The sequence below is a fragment of the Delphinus delphis genome, chromosome 12 (genome assembly GCF_949987515.2).
Source record: "Delphinus delphis chromosome 12, mDelDel1.2, whole genome shotgun sequence".
Taxonomy (NCBI): Eukaryota; Metazoa; Chordata; class Mammalia; order Artiodactyla; family Delphinidae; genus Delphinus; species Delphinus delphis.
Window position 1 is genome coordinate 26,426,098 of NC_082694.2, and position 12,067 is coordinate 26,438,164.

Here is a 12,067-nt window from a genome sequence, read left to right on the forward strand (position 1 = left end):
AACAATGGAAAGACAGAGGCAGGTGTGGAGGAGGTTTAGTTAATTTAAGGCCCACCATGTAGATATTTTTAAAAGAAGAAAAATATGTTGTGTGATATTCATAAACATTATCTCATTAATCCTCAACAACCTTATTGGACATCATGATCCCAATTTCCAGATAAGAAAACTAAGGCTCAGGTCAAGTAACTGAAACCAAGATTTAAATCCAGGTCTAGCTCTCTAGCAAAGTTTTCTACTGCAGTGAGCAAGAAGGCTGCTCATGAGAAAGTTGTAAATCCTCAAATAAGGAATTCTTCATTATTGGGACTTCCCTGGTGGTCCAATGGTTAGGGCTCCGCGTTTTCACTGCTGAGGACCCGGGTTCAGAGCCTGGTTGGGGAACTAAAATCCTGCAAGCCGCGTGGTGTGGCCAAAAAAAAAAAAAAAAGGAATTCTTCATTATCGATGCCAAGAGCATAAAACCCAAAGGTTGCCACAGGCTCTAAGCCGGCCTGCGTGGCAAAGGAAGTGACACTGTGGTTCAGAAGCTGAGTCACTTAGTTAAGATCATACAGGGGTAAACAACTGGTGGATTTGACCCCAAGTTCATCTGACCCCAGCACCCGTGCCAGTCCCTATGCACCTCACCCATATCTCTCGTGGTGCTGGTTCCTGGAAGCTGAGGATTACCTGACGCAGAATCCAGGCTGGAAGCAAATAAGCCATAAAGTGATGAAAAAGAAAGCAAAACTGCCCTAATCTTTATCAGTAACTTGGCCCATCCCTCTGGGCCAAGTGTCCTCAAACTTGAGTGGGAGGCGGCAGACACACATCCACTGGCAAGAGGTGACACACACTTCTCCCCAAAGGAACCCAGGACCTGCTAAGGCTTTTCGAGGCAGGATTTTTCAGTAGCCGCAAATTGGTGCCATCTCATACAATTATACCAAACCTCCGTTCCCACCTTACTGGACACTCCCCAATCTCTCTCTGATGAAGGTTCTCCTAATTAAGAACATCCCCCTCCAAAAGCAGACAAAAGAAGAGGTAACAACCCTCTATCGAAAGGAAATAAGGGGGCTTCCCTGTTGGCGCAGTGGTTAAGAATCCGCCTGCCAATGCTGGGGACACGGCTTCGAGCCCTGGTCCAGGAAGATCCCAAATGCCACAGAGCAACTAAGCCTGTGCGCCACAACTACTGAGCCTGTGCTCTAGAGCCTGTGAGCCACAGCTACTGAGCCCACAAGCCACAACTACTGAAATCCATGCACCTCAACGAACAGTAGCACATGCTCACCCCAACTAGAGAAAGCCCGCACACAGCAACGAAGACCCAACACAGCCAAAAATAAAATAAATAAATTAAAAAAAAAAAAAGGAAATAAGGACTCATAGTTAAGAGGAACTGGCAATAGGAGTATTAGGTCTTGCCACCCTCCATCGAATTACCCAATGGTTAAGATTCAAGTTGCTGGGCTTCCCTGGTGGTGCAGTGGTTGAGAATCCGCGTGCCAATGCAGGGGACAGAGGTTCAAGCCCTGGTCCAGGAAGATCCCACATGCCGCAGAGCAACTAATCCTGTACACCACAACTACTGAGCCCGCACTCTAGAGCCCGCAAGCCACAGCTACTGAGCCCGCGCACCACAACTACTGAGCCCACGCACCACAACTACTGAAGCCCGCGTGCCCAGAGCCCGTGCTCCACAACAAGAGAAGCCACTGCAACGAGGAGCCCGCACACCGCAATGAAGAGTAGCCCCCGCTCGCCACAACTAGAGAAAAGTCTGCGCACAGTAAAGAAGACCCAACTGCGGCCATAAATAAATAAATTTATTTTTGAAAAAAAGGATTCAAGTTGTTCCCTCTGGCAGAGTTTGTTTGCTGACTCATTTCCCATCCTGGACTACCACTCTGCCCACTCTCAGTGAGGTTCTTATCAAGGTCAGCGAGATAAAGGGGTTTCAATTTCTCCTGGGAACTCACCTGTCCCACGGAAAGGCTAAAGAGAACTAACATGGCATCTAAGTAAGTAACCACCTGAACATGATAGTCACTGTCATCTCTGTTGATGGGACATCAGTAATGTATTTGAGCAGGCCCTAACTCCAGCATTATTCAAGTCACTCACTCACAATGTCCAAGCAATTTGTGAGGGGTGAGGGCCAGACGAATTTCCCAACAGTCTATTTTCAATCACTAGGTATTTGCCACTAATTAAAATAGATCACCACCTGTTCCTCCCATCAGGAGCTCAGAGCAGTGTGCCAACCAGTGCACAAAGGACGACTTGTGAACAGAACAGGTCTGGTTTTGTTTTGCATTTTTAAGCAGCAGTGCCCTTTTGTCGAAGGCAACTGTGTTCAGAAGTGGCAGAGCACTGCCTTGTTAAGGCTAGAGCCAGAGCCCAGTCCCTCACCCTGGGCAGGGCTTCTTCAGGTGATCAAATGGACTTCTTCGGAAGCCTCCTTTAGACAAGTAGCTTTGATGCAGCGTTCCCAGAGCTCTGAGGATCCTTGAAGGTGCCATAGTGCCTGCTAGCACTCCGCGACAGATGGCTAAGAATGTACGGCATGGACTCCAATTGAGAGGACAACTAAAAGTCTCTAGGTCTTGAGTAGGTAATCCAGCAAAACTAACTTTGCCAGACACAGGTTTCAAGGCACGTATTTCCCAAGTACCTGGAAACACCACAGTCACTACCACCTCTGGCAGCCTCTTTTTAAGTTCCAAGATTTTGGATACTCCATTATAGTACAACAACAAGACGCTGAATGCCAAAATGTAGAAACAGAGAAACGTAAAGCTGCTTCAGTTGGAGGGAGGGGCCTGGAGCACATACCACTTTGTAAGTGCCCCCCAAAACTCCCAAAACACCGTCAGAAAGCACCACCCTGCTGCTTTTATACTCAGGAAATGTTTCTTAAGCTCAAAGTACGTGCCACTCACAGAGAAATGTTATACTAGCTCCACAGATGTGAAACTACTCTTCAAAGGATTAAAATATGATTATCTTTCAATACTGTGTAGGCATTGAGTGTGTTAAGATTTTCAGGCAGGCCGACACGGGTTCAAATCCCATTTTAACATGTATTAGCCATATAAATACAGGTAAATTATTAGAAATCTGATACTCAGATTTCATCATCTGTTAAAAGGGGACAGTAATAACCTCCTGTCTAGCCAGCACCTCCCCATCACTCGCCAGGACACAGAGACACAGACACACAGTTTTTGGTCAAGAATCAATGCAATGAATGCGTAAGGTGTTTGGCACAATGCCTGGTGTATGTAAAATGTTTAATAAACTCCAGTTAACCACTATATGGAGGCTACTTATCAATACAATCTTCATTTTATATTGTAGGCACCATATAAATCCACTTATTAATTTGCATGTATGCAAGCTATTAATCTATGTCCCCACGACACAGCTGTTGATACAATGCTGAGCAACCCAGATAAGGGCTCCTTTCAGAGTAAAGTGCTCCTTTACCAGCCTCCATGCACCCTATCACCAGCCTGGTCTCTCTTTATCATATCATGTACTTGCATTATATGACCTAGTATCATTTCCTTTATGATGACAAATGATATCCTTATGTCCCCAGGATAATGTGCACTCTTCAGAAGTGGGGCACAAGGCTGCTCAGCACATTGCTGCCCCACAGAGGACCAGCCTCAGAGGGGATTCTATTGAATGAACTGAACAGCTAGGCCTGAGTTACAAATAGAAGAATGAATGCATTGTGCTAGCAGTGTTGGGGGCCTCTAGTGATATGCCTAAGGGCCCAGGCTTTGGAACACAGATGGCTGGGTTCAAATCCCAATGCTTCTACTTGCTCATTACGTGACTTTGGGCCAAGTTGCCTGATCTCTCTAAATCTAGTTTCTTTTTCTCTAAAACAGGGTTTATGGTGTCTACCATTGAATCACTGTGAGAATTAATGAGATAGTTCAAATACAGTGCTTAGCATAGTACCTGGCATTTATAAGCCTACATTTTAAAATTATCATCATCATCATCATCATTCCCTGCTCTCGAAGGAATGAAGTTTAGCCAGAGGGTAGAGATACATTCACCTGCAAAAAATAATTCACAATTCATGGAAGTGGGGAAGTATCAAAAGATCAATACAGCAAAGGTTTCATCTCACTCTGTCTTAAGACATGCTTATATCTAAACAAACTTGCCAAGACAATGAGGGCAATAAAGATACTACAAAGATAATTTATTTCTAAATTGGAACGCTGGAAAAAAAAATTTGTTAAAAATGTAAATTATTTATTAAATAAATAAATCAATTGGAATGCTGGAATATCTGTAGATTTTTAGTTGGGTCTACTTGAGCTTCTTATTATAATGGTACAAAGTCAATCCATATTTATGGTCAATTTTAAAAGATAATAACCTGATTTGCTCCAGAAACTTTTGTTCAGCAACATGAGCCAATGTAAAGCATGAATCTTATGGCCTTGGAGTCAAGACTACCTATGCTTAAAGTCCAACTGTGCCACTAACTGTACACAGGTGACCTTGGCAATCTCTTTTAGCCTCAGTTGCCTTATTTTTAAATTGGAAATGTCTCCCTTGTAGAGTTTGCATGGAGAGTAAAACAGATTGTTTCCATAAACAGACATCATGGGTGCTCATTAAATGATATCAGCTATTCCTGCATTTCCTCTTAAGATGGAACTGTCCTCTGAAAGCCAGATGCCTTGTGATGTGTGTAATGGGCCCCCTGACAGGGCTGTGACTGGGGCTGGTACTGCAATCACATGCATAGTTCAGCTTAGGTTAGGGCTGCCTACAGAGAGGTCAAGATGGTGAGATTCCTGACAGATACAAATAAAGAATTTCTCTGTTCAACTCTGCACTGCCAAAAACAAAAAGGGTGGGGGGAGTCACAGACAATAATTATTGGGGCAAGTGGAACTCTCATACAGCATTGGTGGGAGTAGAAAATAGTTCAACCACTTTGGAAACCAAAGTTCAAACCACTTTGGTCTGGGAGTTTCTTATAAATTAAACACATCCAAAACCCTATGACCCAGAAATTCCACTTCTAGTTGTTTCCTCAGGAAAAGGAAGAAAACAAAAACATATGTCCACAAAGAAGCTTGTGCAAGAATGTTTATAGTAGCTTTCATCAAAAACTGGAAACAGCCCAGGTGGCCATTGTCATATAGGATTCCAATCACACCACGGAATCAGCAACCAAAAAGGAGCTACTGATATACACTACACGGATAAAGCCCACATTTTGATGGGTAAATGAAGTCTTGCATAAAGAGTAAATACTATATGATTGTATATATGGGAAGTTCTAGAACAGGCAAAACAAATACACGTGGAAAATTTAAAACAGTGATTACTTCTGGGGGTTGGGGACAGGGACTGCCTGGGAAGGTGCAGCAGGGAGCTTCCTGGGCTGATAATGTTTTCTATCTTGATAGGGGTTGTATTAAACAGGTATACGTACTTGTCAACTCATCAGATGATATTTAAGATTTGCATCTCGTACGAAATTTTACATCAAAAGAAAAAAGAGCAAATATTGAACTCTGGTTAATAATGGGCCTGCTGAAGTTCTGGGGTTGAAATGAACTGATTTCTGCAATTTACTTTGCAATGCCTCAAATAAAACAAGAGGGACTGATGGGAGGAAGGATAGAGGAGTGTGATAAAACAAATCTAGTTAAAATATCAGTGTAGACTCTAGGTAGTCTGTATACGGATGTTCATTATACAATTCTTTCAACTTTTTTAAACTGTCTTAGAGAAAAAAACAAATAAGGAGCATTTTTTATATACATACCAGCTGACACCAAATTCAGTTACCTAAGTAAGATATTCTTGAACCATTTACATTTTCATTTTTATCTGTGCCAACTATGTTTCTTTGCACTGCATGGTCCACACAGTCTACGAAGCACAGATATTTTAAAATCAGCCCCCACAGGGCTCTGACTGTTGACATTCTCTTCCTTCTCACAGAGAACTCAAACCATAATTTGGAAGTTCATATTTCATGTGTGTAATGGAAGCCTCCATCATAAACAAATGGCCTGAAACCTCCTGAAGTCTCTCCCACGTTCTCTACCAGGTCTTTGATTACCATTAAATAGCTGAGACCTGATTTATGAAAGCTGGAACCTGGTCCTTGCTCCAAAATGCAGGTAGGGCCTCCAACGATGGGGATGAACCCTCACACCTGCTCCCTCCAATCAAAAGGACCTGGGAGATTCACTCACCCTCTCTCAGTAAAATCGGTGCTGGCTGTGAGTCTTGCCATGGTGGCTGCATAGGACTGTGTTTACAACACACATGGGAAGGTAACATAACCGAGTCCCCCTTAATTCTCAGAGAGCCAACCCTCTGATGTTTCTTCTTTTTACAAATGAGAAAATGGAGGAATAGGGCATAAATGAACTGCTCTAAAGCACACAGCTTGAATTCAAACCCTTTCAAACCTAGAATTCTGATCTTCACTCCTCACCACACACTGCCCTGAAACCACCTCTCACCCCTGGCAAGAAATAGCCAATTTTACAAAGGTCTGACCAGGACAAAACTGGGTAAGAAGCATTTGACAGTGGCTTTCACACTGCAAGCTGAAAAAGAAATTAGTGAGACCTGACTAGAGACAGTTTTAAAGTATAGAAGATAATAGATCTGGGGCTTCCCTGGTGGCGCAGTGGTTAAGAATCCGCCTGCCAATGCAGGGGACACAGGTTCAAGCCCTGGTCCGGGAAGATCCCACATGCCGCAGAGCAACTAATCCTGTACACCACAACTACTGAGCCTGAGCTCTGGAGCTCGCGAGCCACAACTACTGAGCCCACATGCCGCAACTACTGAAGCCCACTCGCCTAGAGCCCGTGCTCCACAAGAGAAGCCACTGCAACGAGAAGCCCACACACCGCAACGAAGAGTAGCCCCCACTCACCGCAACTAGAGAAAGCCTGCGTGCAGCAACGAAGACCCAACGCAGCCAAGAATGAATGAATGAATTTTTTTTAAAAAAAGAAGATAATAGATCTGTCACATTCAAGAATAAACATTAGTTCCTGAAACTTGTTTTCGTTGTATATCAACATTCATATGTATGTGTTTCTTGCTGTGACTATGCAGTCCAAAAAAGTTAGAGAGCCACTGACTAAGTCCCTTTAGAGCAGAGGTTTAGATCTGAGGTTTAACTTCCCAGATATGAAAAAGTAACACTGGAAAGGGCTGAGCAACATTCTGAGGAAGGCTAGCCTGGAGCAGGTGCCACTTGAGCAAGGTCTCTAGCCTTCTGTAGAAGAGAAGCACAGTCACCAACAGCAGCAACAGTGCCAGGACTGCGGCCTTGGCCGGCAAGCAGATGCACCAGCCAAGCCTCACAGGCTGCGTGACCACGTCCAGGGGAAAGGCAGTGGTCCCTGCACACAACGGCTCTCTCGTTTCTCCTCTCAGCACTTTACTGGGGTGCCAATAAAAAGAAGAATGTTCATTTTTGACAGGCTTTATCTAGTGAAGAGGTACTGGTCCTCACTGCCACATTCCATAACACACAGCCCAACTAACGAAATATAAAACTCAAAACCTTGATGTTGAACACTTTCAATTATATTCCCTCATGTTCCCCTCCCAGTTCCATTTTCTTTCTCTTTCTCCAGAAGCAACCCCTATCATTTATCTGGTACACATTTTCTAGCTTATATCCTAACAATTTTAGGATGTGTGTGTGTCCATGAGCAACATATAGCATTACTCAGAGAAGTTTTTTTAAAATAACATTCAACTACTATGAGGTACATGTCCTTCTGCAATTTTTCACTCTTCGTTTTGTAAATGTATCCATATTTATACATGGTCATTTTTGTGACACGCTATATTGTATCCCTTCATATGCACAGTCTATAAACTGTTCCCAATATGCTGTCATTATAAGCGGCACTGCCATGAACATTCTTAGACATGTCTCCTCGAGTTCACATGGGAATCTGTTCAAGGTATAGTTGGAAGTAGAATTGCTAGTTGTCATATACATATATTTTCAACGCAACTAGTCACTGCCAACCTCACACTCCGGACGAAACACTACCAATAGCTCGATACATATCCTTGAGACGTTACACACCTGTACACACATATATAGTTTTATGTGTGTATATATATTCTGTAAAATCACACACGTGATTTTACAGAATATGAATTTACATAAATCTATCTCATGCTTTATGATGGGTTGCAGAGGACTGTTTTCTGCATTAATTGACCAGTGCCCAACTGATGGACATTAAAGGGGTTTTCCCTCATTACAGTAAGTCAAGGAACTTTGTGCGTAAATACACTGACACACTAGCTCCAGGACATGTGTAGAACAGACCAGGACTGCTGGATCCACCTCTTATTTTTACAAAGGAGAAAAGGCTGAGTCCCAGAGAACTGGGATGAGGAGCTGGCCCACAGACCCTCCAGCAAATGAGGAATGAAAGGGCTGGGGACCCCATTTCCTACAGTCTGGTCTCTAGTACTCTAGGGGGCACCTGTTCTGCTTAAGTAAATAAAACATCCCAATACACAGTATTCCTTTCACACACTGCCTCCGTTTACACTGTAGAATCTGAGGTTATAAAGAGGTACTCTGGGTATCACAAAAGTCATGTAAAATCTCCCTGCTTCTGTGTGGAAAGAAGGTCAGGCAGATAAGTCTTGCACCAGACCCCCCCACCCCAGGAAGCCTACAGGAGTCAGCCTCTGGCTCCTGTCCTCAGTCCAGGCAACTCAAATGCATAGAAGCCAAAATCATGCCTGCTGCTCCACTGTGGGTAGAGGTGGGACAAGGACAGGCTCCAAGGACTCTGGCCTGAGGTCAGAGAAAGAGACTTAATGACCACACAATACAGCAACGGATGCAAACTCTAAGAGGCAGTGGGAGGTCTCCATGCTCCAATCTCAGGAAAACGAGAATAGGAAAAGTTGGCCCCATACCTAGTTCTCCCCAACAAACTTACTCATCTGCCTATAATCCAGGCCAGACATCCACTCCCAACCCCATTTCAAAAAATTTCCACTGAGCATATGCGTCCTCTGGCGCTGAGTGTACAGGCTCACACGTGCACATACACACATAATGTATCAAGCTCAGTCTTGATGCCTGGCGTTTGGCATACATGAGTTTGAATCCTGACTCAGCCTCTCATTAGCTATATGACCTTAGGCAAGTTATCTGACCGTCCAGGCTCCCAACTCCTCATCTTTAAAAAAAAAAAAAAAAAAAAGTACTCAAAATTTGTACCTACCCTATAGGGTTTTGTGAAAAGTAAATAAGTTACTACATGTAGATGCTCAGAAAAGCTGTTAGCCCATAATATATATTTCGAAAATATTTAGGATACTTGCTTAGTGCTAGTGCCTTAAATAAAGACAAGGTCCCTGGTCTTAAGGAGCTAGTAAATTTATCAGAATGTCATAAAAACAGTACAAGCAGGTGTGGCTGCCAGTCAGAGGGAGTGGTAGGTATAGTAAATGTGCCATTCTAGAGGGCACATGAGGGATATCCAAGAATTGGAGGAGGCCCCTCACCTCAAGAAGCTCTTTGAAGGGCTAAGACACACACACTCAGAACAATCCTGAACAAGGTCACACCCTCAACGTTGGGTTCCAAGGCTTTAGCAAACACATACTTATTTTAGAAATTGTAGAAAGGTACAAAATCTTGTTAGATGAACAGGTCCCCAAAGGCTCTCACGCAAGCAAGCCTCAGGGACACAGACGTGATGGAGACACTGAAGGCATGTGGTACAAACGAACAAGCCCTGTCCTGTGCCTTGCCCCGCCCACCCCTCCCCAGGGTTTCTCTGCAGATGCAGATGCTTCACCAGCAACCAGCCAGCATTTTGGACTTCTGTCCTCCCTCCGGTTCTCAGACTCTGTGCTTCCTGGTCCCTCCATCACCCTGGCAGCTGCCCCCGGGCTCTTTCTCTCACCCTCTATATATAGGTAGCCATCCCACACCCTTCACCCCTCGTGGCCCCAGAGGTACCTCATCTCTAAAATGGAAGGTTGTCATGAGGATTAAATGAAACAAACTGTGTGAAAGTGCTGGCACAACTTAGTTCCGTTCCCTTCTCTGAGGATGTTGCCACCCCTGGGCAGCTGGGCTCAACACCCTGGCATCACCTTTGAATCCTCTCTGGTCTCTGCCCACTACATCCCACCAGGGCCATGCCCTATGCTCTACCATCCACCCATCACCACCCCCCCACCCGCTCTGCATAAACTGCTAATGATGTGCATTACCAATACAGTTCTGCTCACACCCCTCAAAAACTTTCAGTTACTCCCCAGTGCCTATTACTGAAGAAAGACTCAGTGTTTCAGGTGTGCATGCAAGGCCTTCTGAATCTAGCCCCAACCCACCTTCCAACTTCAGTCTCCATCATGTCCCTTTTCTCCAGTTTAATTAAATCACTTGCTGGGCAGTGCATCATGAAATAGACTCTGTATCCAAATAAGGGGATAACACAAAGCTTGACAGGTTCTAATTGCACAGTTTCAGAGCCTTTAATACCTTAATATGTACCATGTCTCTTTCACATTCTTCCAAGTTTATTTGGACTTCTAGTAGTCTTTATTCATGGAGTTCAAAACACAGTCTAGAACAACCTATACCACACTGTTTCTCCAACAAGTCTGTGGAATGTGCCAGTTAGATGGGCCCAAGAGTGACTGACATGGCCTATGGCCGTGACCATATTAGGCACGTTTGTTATTCATCACTTTCATTGTGTGCAATCTCAGTGAAGCTGTAAAATCCCAAACTGAGCCAATCAGCCTTTCTCAGCACATGGATGGGAAACAAATGGCTGACAGCAGTACCCCAGCAGGGCTGACAGAGATTTACTTCTCCTTGACTGCCAGGACTTCCATTCAAATCCCTGCATGCTTAAGTTAACAAGGGTTGGCTTCTGAGGCTTGAAACCAAAGAACCTTCACTGTCGTATATAGTTCTTTGGGTCCCTAAGCAAAGTTACCCAAATCTCTCCCAGGCAATGGAGCACCCAGAGCCTTCTCCCAGGGGTATAATACCTGTCCCATCTGGAGTAGACCTCACAAAGGTAGGCAGCATTTTTACTGAAGCAGTGGGGTGGGTGGTAGCTCCAAGCCCTTTCTCCATCTCCTTGCGGAACCGCTTAGCAATCTCCAGGAGGGTCTCATCAGAAAGACGCATGTGGTAGAGATACTGGTCAACCTGAAAGAGAGGAAAATGAGAGTAGCAACCTATATGTTAAATGAATTATGGTATGCATCTACATCATGGAACATCACTCAGCTCCTCAAAAGGATAAAATCTGTTATGTACGGAAGGTTATTATTAAAGACCATTTAACCAGACTCTATGACAGGACTTGTCTTTTAAAAAAAAAAAAAAAAAACTAAACTACAAATTAAAATTAAATTTTATTTCGGGAGAATGTTAAAGACCAGGGGAAAGGCCAATTAGGGAAGAGTTCTTTTCAGATAGGTTGAGTTTAAATGCCTATGACAACATCCCTGGAGCTGGGGTTCATTACTGGCCCTCATCTCTTGTCCTCCCCCACACTCATAAGGCCAGTCATGCCAACCCTATTAGCCCTCACCACAGGCCAAGCAGCCATAGCTTCTTGCCTGGACTAATAAAATCCCCGATTCTACAATACTATTCCCTCTTCCATCCATTTTCCATCCCCAGACAGACTACTATTCCCCTGCTTAAAGACTTTCAGTGACTTCCCATTGGCGCCAAACCCTAAATCCTTCCAAGGCCCTACCTATATAGCCAGGCCTCTCCCACTCCCCATCTTACTGTGTGCCTCTGCACTCCTTGTGCAGATCAGCCTTGGTTCAGTCCCCCAACTCACCCAACTTGCCCTTCCCTGCCTAGAAGACTGTTCATGCAGGCCCCATAGATCCTCACCTTGCTCTTCATCTGCGGATCCCTTACCAATTCTTCAGGCCTCTCTGCATGGAGGCCTTCTCTACTGTCCCTAATAAAACAATCAGGCTTCACTGTTTTTTCTGCAGACTCAGACTTTTCCCTTCACAACACCATCCC

At 44.3% G+C, this 12,067-nt stretch overlaps 1 protein-coding gene across 1 annotated transcript in view; it reads right to left on the bottom strand.

The window, feature by feature from the left end:
* HK2 (hexokinase 2) overlaps positions 1-12,067 on the bottom strand; it is a 61,574-nt gene that overhangs the window by 30,709 nt on the left and 18,798 nt on the right. The window contains exon 2 of the mRNA XM_060027464.1: positions 11,062-11,224. Within this exon, the coding sequence (XP_059883447.1) occupies positions 11,062-11,224 (163 nt within the window). The remainder of the gene's footprint in view (positions 1-11,061; positions 11,225-12,067) is intronic.